The sequence below is a fragment of the Hibiscus syriacus genome, unplaced genomic scaffold, assembly GCF_006381635.1.
Source record: "Hibiscus syriacus cultivar Baekdansim isolate YM2019G1 unplaced genomic scaffold, ASM638163v2 tig00110893_pilon, whole genome shotgun sequence".
NCBI lineage: Eukaryota > Viridiplantae > Streptophyta > Magnoliopsida > Malvales > Malvaceae > Hibiscus > Hibiscus syriacus.
The window spans coordinates 3,788,342-3,816,336 of record NW_024062901.1 but is presented as its reverse complement, the minus strand read 5'-3'; the positions used below and the strand labels follow the sequence as shown (position 1 = coordinate 3,816,336).

The following is a 27,995-nucleotide window of genomic DNA, read 5'->3' as shown; positions in this document are numbered from 1 at the left end:
GTTTTTCTTTTTATTCTAAAACATAGGGACCTAATTAGAAAATTTGGAAATAATAATATAATAGCAAACATATATAAGTTACTCATCCCATGATGAAATATTTATTAAAATACTTGTTTCTTATTTTTATAATTTTTATTAATTTAAGATCAATCAAATTTTTTTGTTAAAGTTTTAGGGTTAAGTATACTTTTATTATCTCAAGATAAAATCAGTTCAAATTAAATTATATTAAAATTAGGAGTCAAATTAAGATGAAATGAAAATTCTTTAATTTTTACGGTAAACTATATCTATGACCACTTAACTGTTTTCTTTTTTTCTTTTTGACCATCAATCTTTCAATTTTGTCAATCAGACCACTTAACTATTTGAATGATGTCAATCAAGCCATATGTCGTTAACAAAATTGATATAATTACATAATGATCCTCAATATGTATACATTCTAAATTAAAATTAGGACCAAATTAGTATAATATATAGGTATTGGACTAAATGTATAATTATATCAATTTTATTAACTGACATGTCAACGCTCCCGTTAAATATTAATAGTATGTGACTTGATCGTATCATTTAAATAGTTAAATGATCTTACTGACAAAATTAAAATATCACTTGTGACAATAAAAAGATGATTAGGGTGAAAATTAAAAGTTGTATTCGGATTGTGATTGCCACCCACTTGGATCATAGCCCAACTAAAATGTTGTGATCACTCAACAAATTTATCAATTATGACGAAATTTCTATATGACGCTGCAAATAACGTCACAAAATATACTATATAGGTGCTTTTTTTTAAAATTTTTGTCACAATTAGTGATTGATGGTATATCAAATGAAAATAACTATAAATAAATAAATAAAATCAATAGGATAGCTCAAATGATTTTCATTTTCCATACTTGAAAGCCATCAGGAGTTAGAACTTAACCAACAATCCACATGGCTGCTGTCAATCTCATTGTTCTTTTCAACGTATGAAATCTTTTATTTTAAATCCTATGTGTAACAGAGGAGAGAATTGAAATATGCACACACACACACACGCTCTGAATGATAACTTGTTCATATAACAAGAGGGAAGTTCATATACAAGAGGGAACCATAGAACTGAGTCAATATGTCATTTCTTTGTTGGGGTGCATCATTCTAGGAAAATTGAAGTTCTTAAAGGTTGATTCCTAGCAATGCAACCCTAGAGGGGGTGGGGGTTTTTTTCCGCTTCTTGGCTAGTACAGATTTTGTGTCAAGGAGAAGGAAAATGTTTAGAACATTATATTTTGAAAGTTATCAATGTAATTTGAACTCTATGCTCATTGCATATAGCTCTGGAAAAGGCCAAAAAAGTTGTTCAACACTGTTCAACATGTAGTAAACTTGACTTGGTAAGATATATGCATGCATAGTTGCATGTGTACTCATGTGTTCTTAGAGTAGCGGTTTTGATTTTTTGTTGGATACGTTACTAAATTACTTTCAGTGTTTTTTTCCTGGAGATTTTACGTACTGTATTGTTCTTCTCATGTAGGCTATCACCGGAGATTCTGTTCTTTTGAAATTTGTGAAGGCAAAATCTGCTCTTATGATATTCTTAGGCGTAAAAGATATAGTTCCACAGTCCATTGGATGTCAGGTGCTAATTCTTCCCTTTTGGTTAGAGAGTGAAATTATGTAATTTCTGGGTGTTCAAATAAATAAGGGTCTTTTCTGGAAGCAGTTGAATTATGTGTTTTATCCATATCATCCCAGTGCATTGTTGATTTACTTGTTTGGCTTGGAGATCATAAAGGAGCTCGAGGAGACTGTCTTCTCACTCGACCCGTATGAGAAGCAAGTTGGCGAAGAAATAATTGCATTACTCCAGAATGGGAGGAATTTTGAGGAATGTAATGACAACAGTGAACTCGAGTCATTTCACCAGGCTCCTTGCAAACTTGGTATCACTTCTTCTGGGGCAGCCCTTGCTGAAAGAAGGTGGTAGAAAGAGCCCGTTTAGAGGAGGACCAGAGGAAGGAATCCATCGTGGCTTGTCTTTTGTCTCTCATGAGAAAATACTCCAAGGTTTTTCGAAGCGAGGTTTCGGATGATACCGTCTCGCAGGGTTCGGCACCATGTTCCCCCACTGTTTTGGGCTCTCTCGAGGATGAAGGGGCTGGTGGTAACTGCCATGGATTCGAGCAGCAGCTAAAAAGGCTCAGTTGTTTCAATTTCAAGACAAATATTAGATCTGGGCAGTCATGCATCCCATCCATAGAATTACGATGTCCGATATCATTGCAGCTTATGTACGAACCAGTTGTAATTGCCTCTGGACAGACATATGAAAGGATCTGTGAGAAATGGTTTAGGGATGGCATGACACCTGTCCGAAGACTCAACAGAAGCTCCCGCATCTCTCTTTGACTCCTAATTACTGTGTCAAAGGTCATTGCTAGTTGGTGTGAACAGAACGGAGTTCCTATCCCTGGTGCCCCCTAGAGTCTCTTGATCTTAACTACTGGATACTGGCCTTGTCTGCGTCCGGGGCTGCAAATTCTAGATCGACGGATAGTGTTTGTTCATGCAACTTGAAGGGGACTAAGGTGGTTCCTTTAGAGGAGAATGTTACAAAAGGAAGTGGGAGGAATGAAGCCGAAGATGAATCTCAACCCCACAGGAAGAAGTTTCCGAGCTCAACGTGTTGGATAGATATCAGGAAGTCCTATCTGTCCTGAATGAAGAGGAGAACTTGATGGAGAGATGCAAAGTCGTGGAATAAATAGGCTTTTGCTGAAAGATGATGAAGAGGCCAGGAGTTTTAGGGGGCTAATGGATTCGTCGAAGCATTATTGCAATTCTAGAGTCTGCTGTGCGCGAACAGAATGCAGTGGCCCAAGAAGTTGGGGCACTGGCTCTCTTTAACCTTTCTGTCAACAATAAAAGGTACGTCTTTGCTTACTTATGAGCAATACAGGTTTTTCTATTTCTCTTAGCCTCTGGCAAACTGCTGCTAGTCTATGATTCATTCGAGGATACGCTAAATGCATCATTGTCAGAGCATTGTTGCGTCTTTCATTTTAGAACTGTTATTCATAGATTGTTCTGTATTACATAACAGGAACAAGGAATTGATGTTAGAGTCTGGATTGATTCCATTGCTGGAGCGTATGATTTCCAACGCCAATGCCGATGAATCGGCAACTGCTCTCTATCTTAATCTCTTTAGCTTCAAAATCTCCCAAAGCATTCTAGCTTTCTTCCAATATTAGAGAGAATTTCTTGAGAGTTGTTTTCTCCTTTTTATCAAGAGAGAATTATCATTGTTTTCTCCTTGGTAGATCAAGAGAGGTTGTAATTCCTATTTTCTCATAGTAAAATTCTTTTACTGTTGCCCGTGGTTTTTACCCTAAATTTTTTAGGAGGTTTTCACGTAAATTTTGTGTCTCTTTTATCTTCATTTTTATTTTCTCAAATTATCAGTTGCGATTTTTCTCTATCCGATAGCCGTCTTTCGCAACAATTGGTATCAGAGCCAGATTGAATGTGTAATCTTCAAGCGAAGCAGCAAAAGAAGAGATGGTATCAGCCTCCGGTCTCATAACCGGCCTCGCATCAGTTTTAGACGACGGGAACCTTCGTGCAAGAGCAAGCTGTTTTCATGCCTTTTTTCCTGTGCAACGGACCGAGAAATGCAGTGAACTGGTCCTACAAGAAGCGTGATTCCCACTTTAGTGTCGATGTCGGTAAACGGAACAACAAGAGGCAGGGACAAGTCACATAGGCTTCTGACGCTCTTCCGGGAGGAGAAGCGTCAACGAGATCATCCGCCCGTAACCTATGCCGAACATATCAGAGCCAGATTTGAATGTGTAATATCTGCTTATTGTCTTTGTGGTTGCCACCAAAAGGTGGATCCTCCAACATAAGAAAGTAAGAAGGTATTACCCATTCTTTGAAGGTTCCAGAGAACTATTCACTATAGTGAAATAGTAGGAGTTATCCGTAATAGAAGTTATGGCAACGAAATTTGATATTGGAAAATTTAATGGAAGAAATTTCTCACTGTGAAAATTGAAGATGAAGGTCATCCTAAGAAAGACGGTGTCTAGCGCTATAAATGAAAGGCCGGTGGAGTTTGCAGATGACAACAAATGGAACGAGATGGACGGAAATGCTATGACAAACTTTCATCTAGCATTAGCAGATGAAGTATTGTCAAGCATCGAGGAGAATAAGACAGCTAAGGAGATATGAGATCATCTCACCAAATTGTACGATGCCACATCGTTGCATAATAAAATTTTCCTTAAGAGAAAATTGTACACTCTCCGTATGTCAGAATCTACTTCAGTGATGGAGCACTTAAAATACACTGAACACCTTATTTTCTCAGTTTACATCCTTAAGCTGTAAAATAGGAGAACAAGAACGTGCTGAACTTCTACTTCAAAGTCTACCGGATTCGTATGATCAACTCATCATCAACTTGACAAACAGTAATGTCACCAGTCTAGTCTTCGATGCGTTGCAGCTGTCCTACAAGAAGAAAATCGACGCAAGAACAAGGAAAGACACAAGTAAATCTGCAACAAGCAGAAGCGTTGACACGATGAGAGGGAGATCAACAGAACGTGGCCAAAGCAAGCAGTCTAAACATGGTAGATCGAAGTCGAGGAGCAAGAAGAATTTAAAGTGCTACCACTGTGGAAAGAAGGGTCACTTGAAGAAGGATTGTTGGAGTTTAAAAAAAACTCCAATCCACAAGGCAATACCGCAAACACTTCAGATGATGGAGATGCTATCTATGTGTGAAGCGTCAACCACCGTGGAAGGTAGAAAGAGATATGCATATATGGCTCATTGATTCGGGAGCAACATATCACATGACCTCAAGAAGAGAATGGTTCCATCATTATGAACCAGTCTCAGGAGGATCTGTGTATAGTTGCAATGATCATGCCTTAGAAATCATTGGTGGGAACCATCAATTGAAGATGTATGATGGAACAATTAAAGTTGTTCGAGATGTGCGGCACGTGAAAGGCCTGAAGAAAAATTTATTATCCTACGAATTGTTGGATAATAATGCAAGCAAGATTGAAACACGGAAATGAATCATGAAGGTGTTCCGTGGAGCGCTTGGTGCTGAAAGGCGAAAAGATAGCTGCAAACTTGTACATGCTGAAGGGAGAGACTTTGGTAGAAGCAGAAGCCTTTGTTGCCTCGTGTAGTTCAGATTCGACAATGCTATGGCATCAGAAACTTGGACACATGTCAGAACAAGGAATGAAAGTCCTTGTGGAGCAAAAGCTACTTCCAGGCTTAACAAAGGTATCACTTCCTTATGTGGAGCATTGCATAACAAGTAAGCAACACCGTTAAAATTCAACAAATCAAATTCTAGAGGCAAAAGTGTTCTAGAATTGGTTCACTCTGACGTATGGCAAGCACCAGTTACATCCCTAGCGGAGCAAAATACTTTGTCTCATTTATTGATGACTACTCCAGGAGATATTGGGTGTACCCTATTAAGAAGAAGTCATATGTGTTTTCCACTTTCAAAAACTTCAAAGCGCGGGTGGAACTTGATTCTGGAAATAAGATCAAGTGTTTCAGAACAGATAATGGAGGAGAATACACAAGCGAAGAATTTGATGACTTTTGCAGGAAAGAGAAAATCATTCTGGGCAGAAGCAGTCAAATACCGCATGTATTTGGTGAATCGAGCTCCATCAACTGCAATAGAGCTGAGACACCAATGGAGATGTGGACTGGTAAACCACTGATTATTCAAGCCTCCATGTATTTGGAAGTATTGTATGTGATGTACAACTCCCAAGAAATCTCAAAGTTGGATCCAAAATCCAGGAAATGCAAATTCTTAGGGTATGTGATGGTGTAAAGGGGTATCGCTTGTGGGATCCCACTGCCCGCAAAGTGATCATTAGCAGGGATGTTATCTTGTAGAAGATAAACTACAAAGAAAGAAGACGATGATAGCGCTGAAAAGTCAGAGACTACACAGATACATGTGGAAAAGGAGAGAACAAGGAATTCTATGAAGCAGAACAGCACATGATGAACAAGACCAGAGAGTTCTGAAGTTCCAACAACTCGTCAATCAGATCGTGTGAGAAGACGACCCAATTGGCACTCAGATTATGTTATAGAAGGTAATATTGCATACTACCTTTTAACAGAGGATGGTGAGCCATCAACATACCAGGAGGCAATAAACAACTCAAATGCTTCACTGTGGATGATGGCGATAAAAGAAGAAATTGAAGCCCTTCATAAAAATAATACATGAGACCTTGTTCCACTACCACAAGGAAGGAAGCCAATTGGTAACAAATGGGTGTTCAAAATTAAGCGAAATGGTGACGATCAAGTTGAGAGGTATCGTGCAAGACTGGTTGTCAAAGGATATGCTCAAAAAAAAGGTATTGATTTCAATGAAATATTTTCTCCTATGGTTCGACTAACAACAGTTCGAGTAGTTTTGGCAATGTATGCTACATTGAACTTACATCTAGAGCAGCTAGATGTTAAAACAGTTTTTCTTCATGGAAATCTTGAAGTAAAAATTTATATGCTCCAGCCTGAAGGTTTTGAAGAAAAAGAAAAGAAGAACTTGGTTTGCAGGTTGAACAAATCTCTATACGGTCTAAAGCAGGCGCCGAGGTGTTGGTATAAGAGATTTGATTCCTTCATTATGTGCCTTGGATACAACAGACTTAATGCAGATCCTTGTGCTTATTTTAAGAGGCCTGGTGATAACGATTTTGTTATTTTGCTGTGTGTGGTGACATGTTTTGCAGGACCCAACAAAGATCATATTGAAGAATTGAAGGCACAACTGGCTAGGGAATTTGAAATGAGGGACTGGGATCAGCAAACAAGATTCTAGGGATGCAAATTCACCGAGACAGAAGTAATAGGAAGATTTGGCTTTCACAAAAGAATTACTTGAAGAAAATCTTGTCACGATTCAACATGCAAGATTGTAAGCCAATTTCTACCCCTCTTCCTATTAACTTCAAATTATCCTACAGTATGAGTCCTAGCAGTGAAGAAGAGAGGATGAAAATGTCTCGAGTACCGTATGCATCAGCAGTGGAAAGTTTGATGTTCGCTATGATATGCACAAGACCAGACATTGCACTAGCAGTGGGAGTGGTTAGTCGGTATATGGCGAATCCAGGCAAAGAGCATTGGAATACAGTAAAGAGGATCCTGAGATACATCAAAGGGACCTCAAATGATGCATTATGTTACGGAAGATCAAACTTACTAATCAATGGGTATGTAGATTCTGACTATGCAGGGGATTTGGATAAAAGCAAATCTACTACAGGATATGTGTTCAAAGTTGCTGGTGGAGCTGTAAGTTGGGTTTCAAAATTGCAGACAATTATGGCTACATCCACAACAGAAACAGAATATGTAGCAGCTACACAAGCCAGTAAAGAAGCAATTTGGTTGAAGATGTTATTGGAGGAGCTTGGGCACAATCAAGAGTATGTCTCTCTGTTTTGTGACAGTCAAAGCGCCTTGCATCTGGCAAGGAATCCAGCATTTCATTCAAGGACAAAGCACATACGAGTTCAATATCATTTCATTCGTGAAAAGATGGAAGAAGGAACGGTAGATATGCAGAAGATCCATACCAAAGACAACATAGCAGATTTCATGACGAAAGCGGTAAATACTGATAAATTTACTTGGTGTCGATCTTCTTGTGGCCTGACGGAAATATAAGCAACATAAAGGTATAAGGTAGAAATAATGATGTGAAGATACGATTGTTCCAATCAAATCTTCAAGTGGGAGATTGTTAAAAGTAAACAAAGGGCGGCTGGAAAATTTGGCAAAGCAGCCGGCTGCTAAATTAAAAAATTTAGGCAGCCAACTTTTGTGGAAAAAATTAAAAATATAATTACAATTTAGTTATTTTAATTTAGGGTATTTTCAAGATTAGTCCTTAAAGCTTCAACTATAAATACCCTAGCTCATTTAGCTTCAAAACCATCCCAAAGCATTCTAGCTTTCTTCCAATACAAGAGAAAATTTAAAGAGTTTCTTGAGAGTTGTTTTCTCATTTTTATCAAGAGAGAATTATCATTGTTTTCTCCTTGGTAGATCGAGAGAGGTTGTAATTCTTATTTTCTTATAGTGAAATTCTTTTACCGTTGCCCGTAGTTTTTACCCTAAATTTTTTTAGGAGTTTTCCACGTAAATTTTGTGTCTCTTTTATATTCATTTTTATTTTCTCAAATTATCAATTACGATTTTTTTATCAGATAGCCGTCTTTCGCAACAAACTGGTCCTACAAGAAGGCGTGATTCCCACGTTATGTCGATGTCGGTAAACGGAACAACAAGAGGCAGGGACAAGTCACAAAGGCTTCTGGCGCTCTTCCGGGAGCAGCGTCAACGAGATCATCCGCCCGTAAACCTATGCCGAACATTAGTAGAAAGCGATCAAGACTCGACGCCTGCTTCACCATCGGCTTCAGAATACAAGCAACTGTCTAAATCTTCATCAATAAGAAAAGTGGGGAAAGGCTTCAACTTGAACTTCAGCTTGAACTTTCAATGGAAGAGCAAGAGCTACACTCACTTTATTTACCATTGAAAAGCGTGGCCGGTACTGTAAATTTCTTACACTTCTGATGTTCTGTTCCATTGGACTGTATTTATATATATATATTTTATCATCATAGAGAACCATAAATGTACAGCCCTTTTGTAATATGTGGGCTATTTTTCTGGATTGTCACAATTACATAATTTCTGTATATATATACATTTTTAATTAAGCCCCTTCAAAATTGTCAAAATTTCATTAATTCTCCAATTATTTTGAAGAAAAAAAAGAAATCTCATTAAATCCCTCAAAATTTTCAGGTAAGCCCCCAAATTATTGAAAATTTTGATTAGCTCCTCCAAATTATCATGTTGAGATCCTTGGTTCAGATGCGACTAGGTTGCAAATGAGACGAGACAGATCGTGAGTTACTCGAGATCGATTCGATCAAAGCTCGATAAATACTCAACTCGAGTTATTAACGAGCCGAAACGAATTACTTGATACTCGACTCGAAATGCTCGCAAACAACTCGAAAATATAATATATTAAGATTTTATTAAAAAATAAATTATAAATAATATTAACATTTATGTGTTTTTTTAAATAAAAAATACAGTATAAGATTTTTGTTTCATTTCGAGTTTTTTCGAGCTTCAATTTATGTTTTAAGTTCGAGTCGAGCTTGAAAATTTCAGACTCGTGAATTTACGAACCTAGTCGAGCTCCATTTTTCAGAGTTTTGATAATATTTATGAGTAAGGATGACTCGTGATATTTAATAATCTTACGGTTGATAAAATATCGATACAAAAAGTAAGATAAATGGTACACTAAAATTTATGATAATAAATTCAATCAAAAATTTAATTTATAGATAATAGATATCCTTATAATTTTAGAATCATTGTCCTAAATAAAAACGTATTCTATCTTTGTAGAAAATAATTATGAATCAGTAAATATCTGAAAATATAAAATATACTAATAAAAATGATGTAATTATAGTTTGATATTACAATTTTTTATACATTTTAGCGGGAATAACAAAGGATTTCCAATTTGGTCCCAGATATTGATCTTCACGTGGCCAAATAATAAAGTGCCACGAATCACTCTCCTCTACTTGTGTAAATTAGTGAAAACTTAAAGGGTAAAGTACACCAAAGGTTACTGAATTATGCTCAAACGATTGTTTTGTCAATAAACTTTTAAAAATTATAATAGTCATTAAATTTAGGCTTAACTATAGAATAAGTGCTCAAACTATATCGCTTTTCTGAAATAGGAGCCTAAACTATTTTTTTGAATCGTTCAGGTGTCTAACGTTACAAACGTTACCATTTTATGTACATGAGACGTAACTACCGTTAATAATAAGTGACATGTGTCATGCTTTGGTATTTATTAAATTTTAAAAAATATTATATTTATAAAAAAAACCTTATTTTTTAAAATTACAAAAAAATCTTAAAACCCTAACCCTAACCCTCCCTTGCTAGCCATGGTCGCTGTCATCGATGCCACCTTTTCCATCTCCCTAATCGGCTGTCGTTTCCCTTGCCATCGTGTGTGTCATTAGATTGCTTAGATATTGCGAATTTGGGGATTTGAATTTGTCGAAGACATGGTTTTGAGTCGTGATTTTGTCACTTCCTTTGTCACCAACGCATCGTTTATGATCGGAGGGTGAAGGTTCTGGTAGAGGTCCGATCGACGTCAAATAGCAACGAACGACGTGGGTTTAGGGATTAAAATTGAAGTTTTCAAAGTTTTGAGATTTTTTAAAGTTTTTCTAAAATTTTGGATTTTTTAAAAAATATATATAATATTATTTTTATTTTAAATAAATTTTTTAAAGTTACCAAACATAACACATGTCACTAACGATAAAATTTAATAATCATTACAACCCGATAACCTAAAGTGGTAATGTTTGTAACGTTAGGCACCTGGATGATTCAAAAAAAATTGGGCACCTATTTCGAAAAAATGTATAGTTTGGGTGTTATTTTATAATTAAACCTTAAATTAACAAACCGTTACAAAATGATTAATATTTTTTATCGATATGTTACAAAATAATTATTACATTTTATCGAATTGTTACACTTATTATTGCGGGTCGTCTTTCGGGTGGTCCGAATTGGGCTTCGACTTGGATTAAACGAATTGGAGTCGGCACCGATCATTTATTTTAAAACAAATGGGTTATAGGATACCCTATTTCTTACCTGATCTGCGTCTTTCCAAAGATGTGTCGGATTCAGGAGTCGGTTATAGTCAAAAAAGGGTTAGTACCCTTGAACTGCCCTTTCGGTACTACGCAATTTCCAGTTGTCTTAAATTAAGAAAATTATAATTTAAAATTAAAAGGTAAAAATACGATCTTAATTACTTACCTTAGATAGTTTTAAAGGTGTACCCTTAAGAGAGCAAAAAACATATTAGATAAAAATGTAAGAAATAATTAAATTAAATTAAAATAAGAAAAAAAATTAAATAAAAGATAAGATAAAGAAACAAAGATAAAAGTAAGTAATAAAAAAAATATATAAAAAGAAAGAAAAAGAAGAAAAATATAAAAATAAATAAAATAATAATAAAAAAGAAAAAATAATATATTATATAATAAAATAAAAAAATAATAATATATAATAAATAAAACGGATAATAAAAATATATAATATATATATATATATATATATCTATATATATATAATCTAAAAAAATAAAAATATATACTAAAGTAAAAAAATGCATAAATAAAAATTACATGAAAAAAATAACAAAACAATTAAATAGAATGGGTAATAAAGAAAATGTGTGTATAAATAAAGTTAAATAAATAAAATAATAATAATTAAAACGTAAATATAAGGGACCGAATCAAAAGGAAAAATAAATCGAAGGGTAAATTTCGAAGAAAAAATTGATTTAGGGGGAGAATTAAATATTTAAAAATAGGAACACGCCTCGGGGTAGATCTAGTTTCGAAATTTCGAAACCCACTCTTTTTTGGTCATCGGCGCAACCCACTTTTTAGGTTATTCGAACCAAATCTCAAGAAAAATAACATGCACATGCGAGAAATGAACGAATCAATGTAAAGAAGATGTTACCTTTTTTTCCTTTTCAAATCGTTTACAATAGCTTTGCCTTAGTATTTTTTCATGCTTTCCTCTGTATATTGTATGTAAATCGTGTGTTACAATAGTGATTTACATGGCTATTTATAATGCTTGTGGAACTTATTTTTAGAAGTTTGAATCATAGTAAAACTTTATCCTATTTTTAGGAGTTTGAATCTTAGTAAAATCTATCATATTTTTAGGAGTTTGAATCCTACTAAAACTCTAACGTTTGTTTTCTGAATCGCACTAAATCAGAATTGTTGAGAGTGTTGTACCTATAACATCGTAGTGATTATTTTATAACAATTTTATAACTTTAATAATTATTTTAAATTAACTAAAATATTAAATTGAGCATAGTTCAGTGACTTTTGATGTACTTTAATCAAAGTTAAAAAAAAAAGAATTCAACTAAAAAAGCATGGAACAGCAATTGGATTCTCTAATATTGGCAATGGAACCACAAGCATGAAAAGAATATTCAGTGAAATTTGCTCTCATCACTTTCAAGCTCACTCACCGGTAAATCTTGTTTCTACTCTTGCATTAAAATGGCTGAAATATTGGGTGTTCATCAATTGATTGATTTCGAGGAATTCTTTTTTTTTTTCAATGTTGAATGAAAAATGAAAAGAATGCCTAAACAGGAAACTTGGATCGGTAACTTTCCGGTTCCTTTGGATACTTTCCTTGGTGAATTTGTTTGTTTAAGTAGTATTCTTTACTTTTTCTTCGATGGCAAGACTTGTTTGTGATTGTTTTTTGAGTTCTGGGTTTGCATTAAGAATCGTGTTTTCTTCTTGCCTTTTCATTGCTGCAATCATTACGGAATTCGGCGCAGGTTCTTTTTCTTTGAACTTTTTTTATTTGCGTTGTTGATTTTGTCGAAATCGAAACATTGAAGCTTAAGGAGGGTCTTTTCTTTTTCGATCTTTGGAAAGTTTGAGCAAAGAATTTGATTTATTTGTTCTCATATGCTTCGTTTTTTAGGGTTTTAACTTGGGAATTCTGGGATTCTACAAAATTCAATATATATATATATATATATATGGGTTATGATCTACCTGCACAATATGTGAAACTAATAAATTTAAGACCGTTGAGCGGAAATAGAAGGTGGAGATTAATTTCTTATTTTTTCGAGTTAATATATTCTCATTTCCTATTGTTAATCTCAATCTTCTATTCCTACTCATCGAACTGTTTTAAATTTGTGTAAAACTAAAAAATTATATATATAATGCTTTCTTCGTTTTGGTGAATTTCTTGATAATGTTTTTCAGATTGTTTGGGCTGCAAAACCTATTATGATCATAGTTGTCTCTAATTCCATATGTATTGAATCTGTTTTATGTTCGAACTTATGCATGGTTGAGAATCTATTTGTTTTGACACAATGCATGTGATTTGAGTATTTTTAGCTTGTTTTTCAATGCAGGCATTCCCCGTGACGGGCTATGTCTGTTCCGCTGGGTGATTCATGTTGCTTGGCTGAGGTCAGGGAAGCAGTCTCCAAGTGAGAGCTGTCAGAAGGATCTTGCTGATGAACTCATAACGTAGGGTGTTTGATTCCATTCACATCAAAGCATCATTTGGTTTTTTAGTTGTACTTGCTACTGAATTCGATATAACTCGGATGGAATTTGTCATAATTTGATTTTTCCGCTGTCAATATTCGGTTTTTGTGTTAGCTGCAGATGTCTTCCTTGCTTTTAACTTCTTTTTGGCATACATTTTCAGCATAGTGCAACTGGAATGTGTTAACCGAATTTGTTTCTATTTAAAATCTGTCTGTATTGCTTTATCTTCGTTTCAGAACACATTCAACCTATCGGCAGATCGGTTTACCTGCATTTTCTTTTTATGAATTCCATTTCCATCTTGTGTTTAGCTGGAGATGTCTTTCTGCTGTGACTTTGCATTGGCACTCAGTAAAAGATTATTTGTTTCGACAGGTTGTTGACAAATTCATCAAGAGGCGGGCCGACACCGAATGGTAAGCATTTTTTCTTCACATATGAACTATTGTAGCCACAAGTAGGAGAGTTAAGGCTATATCCTGAGATAAACCGATCCAAATTCTTGATTAGCATCTCCCTGTCGATTCATTGACACTACACGCAAGTAAATCTTCACACTTTTTGCAGGTTCCTCGAGGGTGATTTCGACAACTATGTCGTGCAGATGCGGCAGCCTCATATATGGGGAGGAGAACCTGAGTTGCTCATGTACTCACATTTCCTACAGTGAGTTTTCCTTTCTTTTAGCTTTCTACATCAAAAATTTACAATTACACTTTTCTGTTATCAGTAAATCAAACTTTTCTTATCTGTCAAATAGATATTTCATCTACAGGACCCCTATAACACTTTACACGAGGGACAAGAATTCGGGTACCCTCAAAATTATATCCGAGTATGGTCAGGAATACGGTAAGGAAAACCCCATCCGAGTTCTGTATCATGGTTATGGACACTATGATGTATTGACGAGTCCTGTAAGCAGTGCTTCTTCTAAGCCGTAAGATATCTTGTTTCACTAGTTTTATACTGTTTTTTCAGCCTTCAAATGGTACCTATATTAATCACGTATAAGTTCATATACTCTGATCATCGGAATTAGAAATAGTTTGAACCCGAAGCTTAACTCAACTGGTTCATGCAGTCGCACTTGACTATAACGACTTCGAATAAATTACCGAGACTGATAGTTGTCTTGTTGCCGGTTTTCGCAGGTGGAAGAAGAGATGACTTGGGGGTAATTGCACTATAAAACAGGTAGGGATGGTAATAGGACCCGAACCTAACTCGATCGGGTTGGTTTTTTTTTAAATCGGATTCGAGTCGGGTCGGATTTTTTTAAAGGCGATGTTATTCGGGTTTAGGGTGAAAATACCCGACCCGACCCAAAAAAAACATAATTTTACCTTATATATTTAGTAATAATTACAATAATATCATTCTATGTATTATTTTATTCAATAATTTTTTTTTCAATTAAATCACTGTTTTTATTGAATAAAATAATATTTTTTTTTTATTATTTCGGGTCGGGTCGGGTGAAAGATGTAAAATTTTTGGGTCGGGTAGGCCGAAACCCGACCTATGCCCATCCCTAAAAACAGGAAATACTAGGAATACTGTGGTGATAGTGGCCTTTGTGAATGTAATGAAATGAAACTCTTTTCAGGTGTAAATTACACTCATTCATGGATTCAGAATATAATAAGTCAATATAATTATGATAGATAAAATTCTTTGTATAAACAAGATGCTGATGATGGGAAAGATCAAGGAAATTAACCCATAAAGCCACATCACATGTAAAGAATATTTCAAGGTATCTTGGCAATCATCTTCCTTTTATTAGCAACCATGCAATAGGCGATACAGATTTGTAGTTTGTAACATGTGTACGATGATGTAACGGAAAATACCAATTTTTACTCGACTCTGACGAAACTTGGCAACTTAATACACCAGCCTATGATCACATGCATATATACAGAAATATGTTTGGTGAAAGTACGGGGGGAGGGAAAAGAAACATTGCTACTCACCATCTTTCCATATCTCTCGGATGAGCTGATATCTAACAACTTTCCGGCCTCCCTTTCCCATTTTCATCCAGTTGGGTTCTTTTGAAGTGGGAGAACCCTGAGGGTTCTCGATCATGATCGCTGTAATGGGCGAATCTAATTCATCAAGCTCATCATCACTAGTGTATGATTTTCTAAGCGCAGATGATTGACTCCGTTCCATGGCTTGATTTCCTATAATGTCTGTTAGGGAAGTTGCAGAAGGTGGAGAATAGGCTATAGGAGAAGCCATACGTGGGAAGTTTGTGATAGATTCTTCCCCGGCCTCGGAAAGGTCCTGAATAAGAGAGAAAAAAGATCAATCTAGGAACAAGAAAGCCGAGCACAACAAACTTGCAACTTTGCAGAGTGACGAATGAACTGGAAAGTTGTATTTTAAGCAAAACTTTGTATATTGTTTATGACAAACCTCCTCCAATGCTTCAAAAACTGCCTGTGAAACTGGATTCGGGTTGAATTCGTCGGGTACAAAATTGTTAAGAACCCTTGTGATCAGGGGGACACTGAACTTGGGACATACCTTCAGCATTAAATTTCAAAGGGAAGATGAGATTAACAGAAATAGAGAAGTGACAGAGTAATGAGCTACAAAAGAATATATATATAGACATTGCTATGGAAATTAAAATAAACGTTTTAATAATTCCATGATTATACCTCTTTCCTTGTGGAACTATCCACAAGCATGTCAGATGGTAGCATCATGAGATCACTCAATGCGTTTAGGAGGGAAAAAGCCTTGAAGGAACCCTCACATACAGCATTTTTGCTCTCACCTACTTCGTTTTCGGTGCTATCTTCGTGACTCTCACTGTCATCTATACCAAATAGATCCGATAACCATCTCGACCAGTTTCCGATCTGGTAACAGAGGCAGCAGAAAAAAGGATACTTTCAATAAAATGGCAGAAATGTAATAAACTTCTACGTTCTTCCATCATTATTCAAGCAACTTCAGTGAAGCAATTTCAAACCCTAATACCATTATTTTATTATCCGTTGACATAACATTTGGAGCAAGAAATCGCAAGGTACAAACATTTAGCTACTTTAAATGAGGAAAAATTATGTGACTGTCAAACAAGACCAGACCTTGCACATCAAGGGGGCAATGAAGTATTAAAGTAGCTACAAAAAAGAGAACCCATTACTCACAGAATTTTTTAGTAGTACACCTGCCCCGAAACTTGATCTGCCTGAAGGAATAGGAAGAACCTTTGAATCGCTAATTGGATCAGAAATGGGATCTGTTGGCATTTCATCATCTGATTCACGAAGAATAGCATTGAACATTGCACATCTAATCTGCCCACCAATTGCTCCATTACCTAGTGATGGAACAGACAACAATGTTTCTATCAAATTTGCATTTCAACGGCATTATCAATTAGATAATAAAATCATAAGACACAAGGACATTGCCTCATTTTTTAACAAAGAGACATTGTGATGAACATGAATAAGCATAGGATCCAAGACTAAGTTTTGTATACATGCATGAAAACAAAGTATATAGTATATCATAATACCAATTTAGCCAACACAGCTAAGCACCCGCATTTGTGCCCACATGCTCGAACGGGACAAAGCCTCTCACAGGTATCTTTAAAAGCTTTCTTCCAAAGCTCAAATGAAAATTTTTCCTGCTCTTGATCACCTAATCCATGTTTTCTGCTTGAGGTTTTCCTTGATCTTGGGCACTTTGCGGCAGCAGATTGCATATATGGAGTCAAAGTCTGCCACCAGACAGATTCGATTATTCTGGAGAAGATCCAAGCTTCAAACTTTTGCAATGCATGTAAAAATGTCTGAGGGTCCACCCAGTCATCTGAACTTTCTGAACACAGCTGCATTTCCCCAATAGTGTGGCTAACAGTTGCTCTCAATACAATTGAATTTGATAACCAGAAGGTTAACCTATGAAAATGGAAAAGAAAAGGTGCAAAAGGGAGAAGCATTACACCACCAATGACTAAATTTGGACAACATGCAAACCAAATTAACATCTTTGAAAAAGCAAAGGTGGAAGCTAAAATCTCCCAGATTCGTTTTCTAAAAGGAAAAAGATTACGGAAAGTTTTAGCACACACCTTGGAACATCATGTCCACATGCTTTAGAGACCAAAACCAATCCAGAAATAGCAGCCCTTGCTGCACTTGCCCTCTTATCTTGGGTATTTGCACTACAGGCATGAAGATAGAATCTAGAAAGTCGCCTAGCTGGAGCATGAACCTTGTTTGTAGAACCTCCATGCTCTGCAACAACAGAATAAAGACTAGCCTCAAGAACAGCAGCTTCTATTAATTCTTCTTCAAGCATTTCAATTTTGGAGTCCAGTTCAACATTGCTTTTGGAAAAGCTCTTTGCATTTTCTGTTATTTCATTACACGTATTACTTGTAGGACTACTATGCATCTCTTCAGAAACATCATTTTCATTTGTCTTGTCCTTGACCTGAGTTTTCTTTAGCAGCCCATAACCGTTATCCGAGTCAGCTTTACTGTTAGTTTCTTCCTTTTCACCAAGTATATCGCTTGTGGTACCATTAGAAGTCTTTTCAGGGATAGAGTTATCCTCCGCCTTTTCCATGAACTGGACCTTTGAGGGTCCGTTACTCTTAGCTTCGTCAACATGCAACTGAACAGGTTTCAAGTTCTTTTGTCTAAGACCTAACCTATCCTGCAGAGAATATTCCTCAGGACCTAAAACCTGGCTATCCAGCTCGTCTTTCCATGATGACCTTTCAGCATTTCCCTTCCAATGACCAACACGTGAATCGCTACTTGAATTTCTGTCTACACAGCTTTGGTCATGTCTCCAGGCTTTTCCAGCACCCTCTATTTTTCTTTGGGAGTCTTTATCTTTTACATGATCTGAGTTCATATCTACTGGAATGGAAACACATGCCTCCGAGGATGAAACTTTATCTGTGGGATGAGTTACAAGATTCTCTGAATTGGAGGACATCCACTGGTTTGCAGATGTTCCATCAGAATGAAGAGGGGGCCCAGACCTTGTTATCCCACCATCCACTGGTTCTGATCCAATCTGTAGTCAATGGTGACTTGCTATTAAACATTCAGAAATATAAGCTTTTCTAGGATGATGACAGTCACCAAATTAACCAGAACAACAACAGTTCTATAAAGGAATCATGCAAGTGCATATAGGAAACTGTGCTCCTGCCCAAAACTACCATATAGACTCTCAAAATGGTTAAAGAGGGATTGTAATTTGTACCTACAAATTAATCACTAAGAATAAAATTTGCTCATCTTATTGCTCCTAGTGATTTTCAGGTCAGGGTATGGCCTAATTGATAGCGATGTCTTAACTTGAAAAGGTCTCAAGTTGAAATCCCCTTCGCTAAATTATTAAAAATACAAATGGGAATAGGGTCAGCTAATTTTTTTAAATCATAATCGTTTCTTATTCACATGAAAATTCTTCTTATGGCAATGCTTCAAGAAACTTAAGTCGGCCAAGTCAATTTCAGGAATCTTAAAGCTAACCGAATTTAAAACCTTTAATCAAGGACATTACAATGACAGTTCAATGTGAATGGACACAAATAAAAAAAGGAGGATAATGATCTTAACTACGTTGTCATGTTGATTGTATGACTCCCTCTGAGAATCAAAAACAGAAGAAGAAACAGTCCGAGATGATTGTGAGGAAATATCATCATCATCAGTTAAAGGGGTACTCTCAGTTTCTACATTTATCGATTCAGAAAATGAGCTACTCCCATCCTTGTCAAATGACAGTTCATTTAGAGAGCTGCCTCCCGGTGACGAGCTGGAGCTGCCTTTATCAAATGGCCGGATATTAAAATAAAGCATCGGTTGGCCTGCAATCCTTATCTTTGAACTCTTCTTCAAGTTAATAGGAGTGCTAATGCTTATAGTTTCCCTGATAATCCCATAATCAGCAAGGTTTACAACAGCAGATCCTAAAAGATGACCCTTTGCGTTTTTGTCCCTCCGAGGCTCATACAAGTAGAACTCCAAGCAGTTCTTCGGGAACCTATCACGGTGGCCGCTCCTACGAGATGATTCCGGAGATAAAGTTACCGGAAGCCTGAAAGATTCGCCAAACTCGATTTTTCCATTCCTATTACAAGAAACCAAGGACCCAGAATTCTTATTACCATTATCCCATTGAAGCAATATAGATTGAGGCAAGGGCGAAGCTTGCAATGGTGCCCAAGGACTAATCTCCTTAACACATACAATGTAATGATCCTGATCCGAGACGCGGTTTTTGTTCTTAGTTTTTAACCCAAGAATCATTGTTCAAACCCCGAAGAAATAACCGCTTTCACTCAGGATCAATCAATATGGCTTCACGTTTATGAAAACCATACGACAATGATCTGCAATTGGGGTTAAAAACAAAATTCAGAAACAGTATATGTTGAAAGAGCTTGAACAAAATAACAAACGAAAACTGAAAAAAGAGGAAGAAGAACAATTTTGCCAAGAAAAACAAGGAATCAAATTGAAAACAAAACGCAGGTCCATGTATATAATTCTTACCAACGTACCATTAATTCATCAACCTTCATGCATATTCCATTTGTTTAATATATTAAAGTCAAAATTACAAAATTTAAAAAAATAGAAATTTTCTTTATCGAACTAAAACAACTACTGTCCATGAATCTCAAGAGGATCTCTACCACTAAATAGCTAATGGAATTAAATATAAAACTCTTAACAACCAATCAGGCTATACTCAAACTAAAAACAGAGTTAAATAGATACAAATTAAGCCCTATTTTACACCCAAAAAAAAAGAACAACAAATCTATGAATCAGATAGACAAAACGCAAGCAACCCATTTCATGCAAACACCATTAAAGCAAAAAAAAAAAGAAGAAGAAGAAAGAAAGCTAAGGGTGTCAGAGAAATAAATCAGTTAAAAGGAAACGAAACGAGAGTTGAAATGTACGTACAAGAGAAAAGGAAAGGGTGTCAGTGGGGACGAAGTATAGGAAGCTAAGGACACACCAACAGAGAAGAAACGAGTAAGAAAGTGTTAAAATGATGGAAAGAGGATAAATTTTTTCTCTTCTTTTGAGTTGTGAAGGGTCAATCTGAGCACAATGTGAAGAAAAGGTATAAAAGGGTAGGGAAAAGCATCAATTCTAGGAGGAGAATGAAGGGAATTTTGGGGGAATTTAAAGTTGCTTCAGAATACATATGAATAGCCTTACATTGTCGTCGCTATTTGTATTTTCACATCTTTCGTCACTAAAAGAACCCATGCAACCATACGATTGCTTTAATTATTATTTTCTCTTGGGTAAACTACACATTTAGTGTCTAAACTATTGCTTTTGTTCTGTTTTGGTACCTAAACTTTATTTTTTACAAAATCAAGCCTAATGTTTGGTTATGGTTTCAATTTGGTATCCTACCATTAAAAAATTAATAGAATTGTTGATGTGCCTTTTTTTATTTTTCAATGATGACATGGAATTCCTTACGATGATATGTCAACGTCATCTTTAAATTTTTTAATGGTAGGACACCAAAATAAAACTTAAAACTAAACATTAGGTATGATTTGAAAAAAAAATTGAGTACTAACACGTAAGAAAAATAATTGTTTAGGTACTAAATATGTAATATACCTTTTTTCTTTTAGGGTAAATTATCATATTTGTCACTTAACTTGATATGTATATCAATTTTCATTTTACAAAATCGGTTAAAAGATGAAATTGTTCGAGAGACGGGTAGTTATGTTGTACAATAGTCTAATTTAAGGCTAAGAAATGGTAGAGATGAACACAATCAAAAATATTATAAAAAAAGCATAATATTTTCGGTTGAGCTTAATCTAAAATGTTAATTTTTTTCTAATATTTTCGGTCGAACAAAAAATATTATCTTATTTATAATATTTCCGGTTGAGTTCATTCCCTATCATTCTTTAACCTTAAATTATATTATCATTCCTTAGACTTTTTGTTAATTTATTCACTCCCCACATCTATTTACCTTTCATATCTTTCAATCATATTAAGGATCTGTTTGTTTTACTAAACACATTTTTCAAAAATTAAATTTTGGAAAATAAATTACATTTAAAAAAACATTTTATGTTGTATGGATGTTGTAGTGTAAAATATTTTCCGTTGTTTGGTTAATTTTTCTAAAAAATAAATTCGAAGTCTGTTCCATTAAACAATCATACATATTTCATGAATTTTCTTACATTTTTATCTTTTAATTTTATTAATTTAATTTTATTGTTATGAAATTATATTTATAAATTTTTGAATATAAAATACAATGTTTTTATTCTATAAGTATGTCAAATTAAATTTGTAAATAATATCAATAACCTATGTTAATTGTGTTATGAATACATTATTTTAGGTTTGAAGCCTTCATGATGCTTATTCATTAATATTTTTAAAATAATATTTTAACTTATAATTAATATTATAGGTATGTTCAATTGATACAATATTAATAATTTATTAATAATATATTTTTCTTCCCTATCTATATCGAAAAGAACAAATACTGATATAGTGGGGATTGTTTAATAGCCAAACAATATCACATTATTAAGGTTGTAAATGAGACGAGACAGATCGCGAGCTACTCGAAATCGACTCAGTCAAGGCTCGATAAATACTCGGATCGAATGGAGTCGACTCGAGCTCGACTCGAATTCTTAACGAGCCGAAATGAGCTACTTGATACTCGACTCGAAAAGCTCATGAGCAGCTCGAAAATATAATATATTAATATTTTTTTAAAAAAAATAAATTATTAATAATATTAACATTTATGTGTTGATTTTTTTAAAAAAATATTATAAGGTTTTCATGTATTTAAGGTTCATGTTCGAGTTTGAGTTTGAGGATTTAATCTAGTTAAGTTTAAGAAATTTTTGTTCATTTCGAGCCTTTTCGAGCTGCTCACGAGCTTCAGTTCAGGATTTCAAGTTCGAGTCGAGCGTGAGTTTTTTGTTTACACCCCTACACATTATAACATAAATTCATGCTAATGGATTATTTTCAAAATCATAAAAAATCAAGGACTTATCTATAAATATTGGAACTATGAGAATTGCTCACTTAACATTTTTACACAATTAATACATGACATATTATGGATATTAATATTAGATTTAATAATTTCATAGCGTTATTCCTCTTAAAGGTTGAAATTGAAACTTTTCAAAAACTTAGGGATTTAATCTAAACTAACCAAAATATGATCTTAAAACAAACATGATATCCTTATACACAAGAAGTATTAGTAATCCATTATTAACTCTAAATAACGGTTAAGGGTCATTTATTAATCTTTCAAAAGATTGAAGACTGAACTGGTAATTATACAGAGATTAAAGATTTATCTTAAAAATCATATTAAATTTCTTATTTCATTTAACACGTAATTCACATACTCAGAGAGATCTGATTCCAACGCATAATTCCATATGAAAAATCAGGTTGTAACCTAAAATCATGTTGCAACTAAAAAGAAATCAAGTTTCTATATGATAAATTAGGTTGCAACCAAAAATCAGGTTTCTATATGATAAATTAGGTTGCAACCTAAAAATTTAGGTTTATATATGATAAATCAGGTTGCAACCTAGAAGTCTGTTTCCTAAACTGATTTTCGATTTTTCCATTAGACTTACCCCAGTTTAAACAAAACTTAATTACTCGATAATTTGCATTTATCAACCACCGTACAATCAAATACATGCTAACATGATTATGCCAACTACTTTCCGTTTTACATACAAATCATCCATTAACAATATTATCTTATCTATCATAGGAGCGTATCCAAACCAATCAACACATGAAACCTATTATCATAATCATGATTATCCAAAGTAATTTCCACTTAGCATACCAAACCATAACATGCTTATAATCTTTCATGCAACTTATCGAAAGCATATTTATGTTGTATGAAAGAATTGCACATACCTTAGGACTTCATAGCATGCTCGTAAGGACTTATCTTTTAATAATAAGCACTCGATCGATTCCATCATAACCAACACATACACATATAGACCAAAGTAAAACTTATACAGCTCAGTATAGCTCAGTGAGCTGATTAAATAAGAACTTATAGTTCAATTTTGGTATTGGTATATTGTGAAAATTATAGTTTTAAATGTATTTAATTTAAACATTAATAATTTTTAATTTAAGATTTTTATCATTTAATAGATATAAATAATTTAGATATTGTGCAAATGTTGAAATTAACAAATATAAAAACTTAAACTTTTTTATCGGATTATGGTTTTTGAAATTTGAGTTTAGGTTAGATCGAGTTGAATTTGATGAGAAATAATATTATTTTTTATTTTTTTATTTAATTCATACTTTCCTAAATAAAAAGTGAAAAAAATTATATATATTTATGTCGAGTCATGTCAAATACGTATATAAATTTTATTTTAAAATCAAACCAAAATTTAAATTAAATAAATTTTTACTAAACTTAAATTAAATATAATATAAAATATAAAACTAAAATCAAATTTGAATAATTCAAATACTTAAGCTAACACAATCCTAGTCCATCCCTTATACCTAGGGAAATGCATTAACCCGAAATTGAAGGATTTCGATTCGATCTGATCCACTAAGATTGAATTTTTTTATCAAAAAAATTTGGTTCAGGTCGGATTGGATCAATTTTTAAGAGGCTGTGGTCTGGTGAATGGTAAAAAATTCAGACTCGACCCGGTTAGAGGATAATAATATAATTTATTTAAAAATTTTTTTTTAATTAAGTCATTATTTTATGCCGGATTGAGTCGGGTCGAATTTATATTCTAAAAATTCGGATCAAATCAGAATCAAATGAAAGATATATATTTTTAGGTCAGGTCATATAGAATATATATAATTTGTAGGTCGAATCAAATTTAATAAAAAATATATATTTTTAGATCGAATCGAATTACCAAAAGCCGGATCCTAATCAGAGTCGTTACCCTCCCTTTCTAATACCACCGAGCGAGAAACCACTCAAACTACGTTACCTCTTCAACTGTCAATGTACCTAATAGTAATCGTTTGTTTTAAGCATACATAATTAATTGACGTTAGAACAGACCTAAAAAGGAACAAAGTAAAAAAAATCATATTTTTCCAGCTAATTTGGAGCACGAATTTAGTTGGCGTTTCCGGGAATTTACAACGGCGCTGTAAATAAATCCCTTTTTGTTCTTTTGTTTCGCTTCGAATGCGGATAAAGCAAAATTTAAGATTCTTTTGTGTGTGTGTGGAAATCCAGAGTACAATTCAGCAAAAAAGAATATAGGACTTGGAATCACAGATAATAATAGTATTCAGTGAGCAAAGAGCAGAGGTAGATCTCAATTCTTACACGGCAATGTACGGTAAAGCTGCAATCTGCTTATCATTCGTGATTCTCTTCCTCGTTTCATGTTCAATCTATGTCGGCACCGTTGATTTCAGATCCTACTTCTTCCCTCTGCTTCAGTCGCCCACGGTTACACGCTCGCTCTGTGCTACCGACCGCCCCCTCCGCGTTTACATGTACGATCTCCCCCGGAGATTCCACGTCGACATGATGGACCGTCGGAGCCCCTCCGAGGGAGCGGCTCCATTGACGGTGGAGAATCTCCCGCCTTGGCCATCGAATTCCGGGATCAAGAGACAGCACAGTGTGGAGTATTGGCTGATGGCGTCGCTTCTCTACGGCGGCGACGGTGAGGAAGGTAGGGAGGCGGTTAGGGTTTCGGATCCTGAAACCGCCGAGGCCTTTTATGTGCCGTTTTTTTCCTCGTTGAGTTTTAATACGCACGGCCATAATATGAAGGATCCTGAGACGGAGGTTGATCGCCGATTACAGGTACTGGGAATCTTAATTGGTCACTTCGCGTTATGGCTTAATGCGTTGTTTGGTGCTTAGGGAGATGGATTCTAGTTGTTTTGATACCAAAATGCATAAAATAAGTTCATTTAGTTCCATTCTGTTTTTAGTTCCAGTTTGAAGCACTTTACTGATATTGAATTCCATGAAAAATGTGATACTTTAGCTATCTGGGTTTTGATAACTACATCAGCTGAATTCAAAACCCAAAAAAAAAACCTTAATTAATTGCTCTTCTATTTCTTTAACATTTCCCAATTATGAAAGAGAATCATGTTTGGGACTTTAGGTGCATTTACCAATTGATCATTATATGAAAAGGCAATGTTGCTTTGCTTGTGCTTTTTACATGTTAAAGAATTAGCCAATGGTTTTGGGAACTATCATTTTGGAATAATAAATTCATTAATTGCTCTTCAATTAATGGAATGTAGCTTTCAGACATGTTCAACACATGATAACTTGAGTTAATATTTTTTATCATGATGCATCTAATCCTTGGTCAACGGTTTCATTATTGATGGTAGTGATTTATGGGGAAAGGAGAACTTATAATGTTTCCTTCTATTATTTTTGAAGAGTTTAAATAAATGCTTATTGCAATTCTCTAAGTATTTTTCTTTAAATTAGCACTGTGTGCCCTCTTTTACTGACTGGAAGCAAGCAGCGGTTGCTGGTTTGATTAATAGTAAATTGCACCGGTTTTCTCAAATATTATCATGCCTAACTTGTTAGAATTGTGTAACGCAAATGCAAATGATATGAAAAGAGCTATTGGCCCCCCTCCCTTCTGCTGCCGATGAGTTTCTCTAGTTTGAAGTTATTGCTTTGTGGTTTTACTTGACTCTACGTCCCAGGCGGAATGATCTTATATTTCAGTTTTCTGGAGTATATTTACTGTGATGGCTGTGGGATATAAAGTGCTTCTCATTTCACGTTGATTACTGTTGATTATGGTGGAATGTAAATTGCTTTCTCATTTCAGGTTGAGTTATTGGAATTCCTGCAAAAATCCAAGTACTATCAAAGATCTGGAGGCAGAGACCATGTAATTCCCATGACACATCCAAATGCTTTCAGATTTCTTCGACAAGAGTTGAATGCATCACTCCTTATTGTTGTAGATTTTGGCCGCTATCCTAGAAACGTGTCAAGTTTAAGCAAAGATGTGGTTGCTCCATATGTACATGTTGTGGACTCCTTCACAGATGATGACCCTCTGGACCCATATGAGTCCCGAAATACACTTCTTTTCTTCCGGGGAAATACTGTCAGAAAAGATGTATGACAGTTTATTAAACACAGATATTCCATTCATAGAACTTATGTTGAATTTGGTATTGTTCTTAACTCAAGATCATTTCTATGCAGCAAGGCAAAATTCGAGTCAAACTGGCAAAGATGTTGTCTGGTATTGATGATGTTCATTACGAGAAGAGTGTAGCAACTCCGAAAAACATTATAATGGTATGCTGCTTGTCTTGGACCTTGGAAGTGTACTATTTTCTAAGCATTCAGAAAACGAAGTGGTAATCCCACTTTCCAATTTGCATATTTTGATAGTCACAAGACTCAAATGGATTTGCTTGCCAATATGTGTTAATGTTGTGTTTGCTTTTTCGCAGCAATTTTTAGTCAAAAAAACCAATTTTTAGTTACCATGTCTGCTATTTGTACTTGACGTGGTGTGATACTTCTGCCACTTGGTTTCAGACAATAAATTTGTGTTGCTAATCTATTAAATGGAAAGTATTTGCCACCATATTACAGTATGAAACCAAATAATCATCACTTTTTCAAGGTGGAGGAAGATTTTGGTGACGCTTTGCAATTTTTTTAGTATATTTTTTGTACTAAAAGTATGCTAAATATCTAATTTATTTCACTTTCTTTTGTGTTAGTCTACAGAGGGGATGCGCTCGTCGAAGTTCTGTCTGCATCCTGCAGGTGACACACCTTCATCTTGCCGACTGTTCGATGCTATTGTGAGTCATTGTGTTCCCGTGATCGTCAGTGATAATATTGAGCTCCCCTATGAGGATGAAATTGACTACACTGAATTCTCAATTTTCTTCTCCATGAAAGAGGCATTGGAACCAGGTTATCTGGTCAATCAGTTGCGTCAATTTCCAAAGGATCGATGGCTTGAAATGTGGAACCGGCTCAAGAATGTTTCCCATCATTTCGAGTTCCAGTTCCCTCCAAAGAAGGAAGACGCCGTCAATATGCTATGGAGACAGGTAAAGCACAAGCTTCCCGGGGTCCAACTTGCTTTACACAGAAGTAGAAGACTGAAAGTTCCAGATTGGTGGCAAAGGAGGCGATGACAACAGAACCTTGTTTCGACACTGTACATCACCATATTTTTCTCATTTACGGCGACCTCTGATGGCGGGTAACGAGCAATGGTGCCTGGAAATCACAATCCAACACATCATGGGCCAGCTTTACCGAGCTCGTTGCTTACGGTGCGTAGTTTCAAACTTCTTCTCTAAGGAGGCAGTCAATTAAGATTTACAGTCGGTTAATATTGTTTTTCATCATTTGTTTGTGCGGACGTGGGCTATAGATAGTGTAATGACATAGGATATACACTTCCAGAGGTGGTTTTTGTTTAGGTTTTAATCTTTGCATTCAAATCTTGTATAAGTGTGTCCGAAGCGATCAAGCTAATTCATGTATCAGTACCTCAGAAACTTCATTTGATTTGTTGTTCAACAAATATGAGTAAAATTATATTGTAATATTGTACGTAATATCAATAAATAATTTAAGCTTAAA

At 35.0% G+C, this 27,995-nt stretch overlaps 2 protein-coding genes and 2 pseudogenes across 2 annotated transcripts; 3 read left to right on the top strand and 1 right to left on the bottom strand.

Annotated features, from left to right (window-relative positions):
* The first annotated feature begins 1,322 nt into the window (after positions 1 to 1,322).
* On the top strand, positions 1,323 to 13,712 carry LOC120145426 (annotated as a pseudogene).
* LOC120145221 (OVARIAN TUMOR DOMAIN-containing deubiquitinating enzyme 4-like) lies at positions 13,507 to 14,591 on the top strand. Its single transcript, XM_039159113.1, has 4 exons — positions 13,507 to 13,708; positions 13,860 to 13,958; positions 14,068 to 14,232; positions 14,447 to 14,591. The coding sequence occupies exons 2-4, from the start codon at positions 13,897 to 13,899 to the stop codon at positions 14,460 to 14,462; spliced, it is 243 nt and encodes an 80-aa protein (XP_039015044.1). The 5' UTR covers positions 13,507 to 13,708; positions 13,860 to 13,896; the 3' UTR covers positions 14,463 to 14,591.
* Positions 14,592 to 15,052: 461 nt separating this feature from the next.
* On the bottom strand, positions 15,053 to 19,680 carry LOC120145459 (annotated as a pseudogene).
* A 4,940-nt stretch (positions 19,681 to 24,620) lies between these two features.
* Positions 24,621 to 27,995, top strand: LOC120145457 (probable arabinosyltransferase ARAD1). The gene is made up of 4 exons (XM_039159286.1): positions 24,621 to 25,193; positions 26,200 to 26,496; positions 26,586 to 26,681; positions 27,116 to 27,995. Exons 1-4 carry the CDS (start codon positions 24,711 to 24,713, stop codon positions 27,539 to 27,541), a joined length of 1,302 nt encoding a protein of 433 aa, XP_039015217.1. The 5' UTR covers positions 24,621 to 24,710; the 3' UTR covers positions 27,542 to 27,995.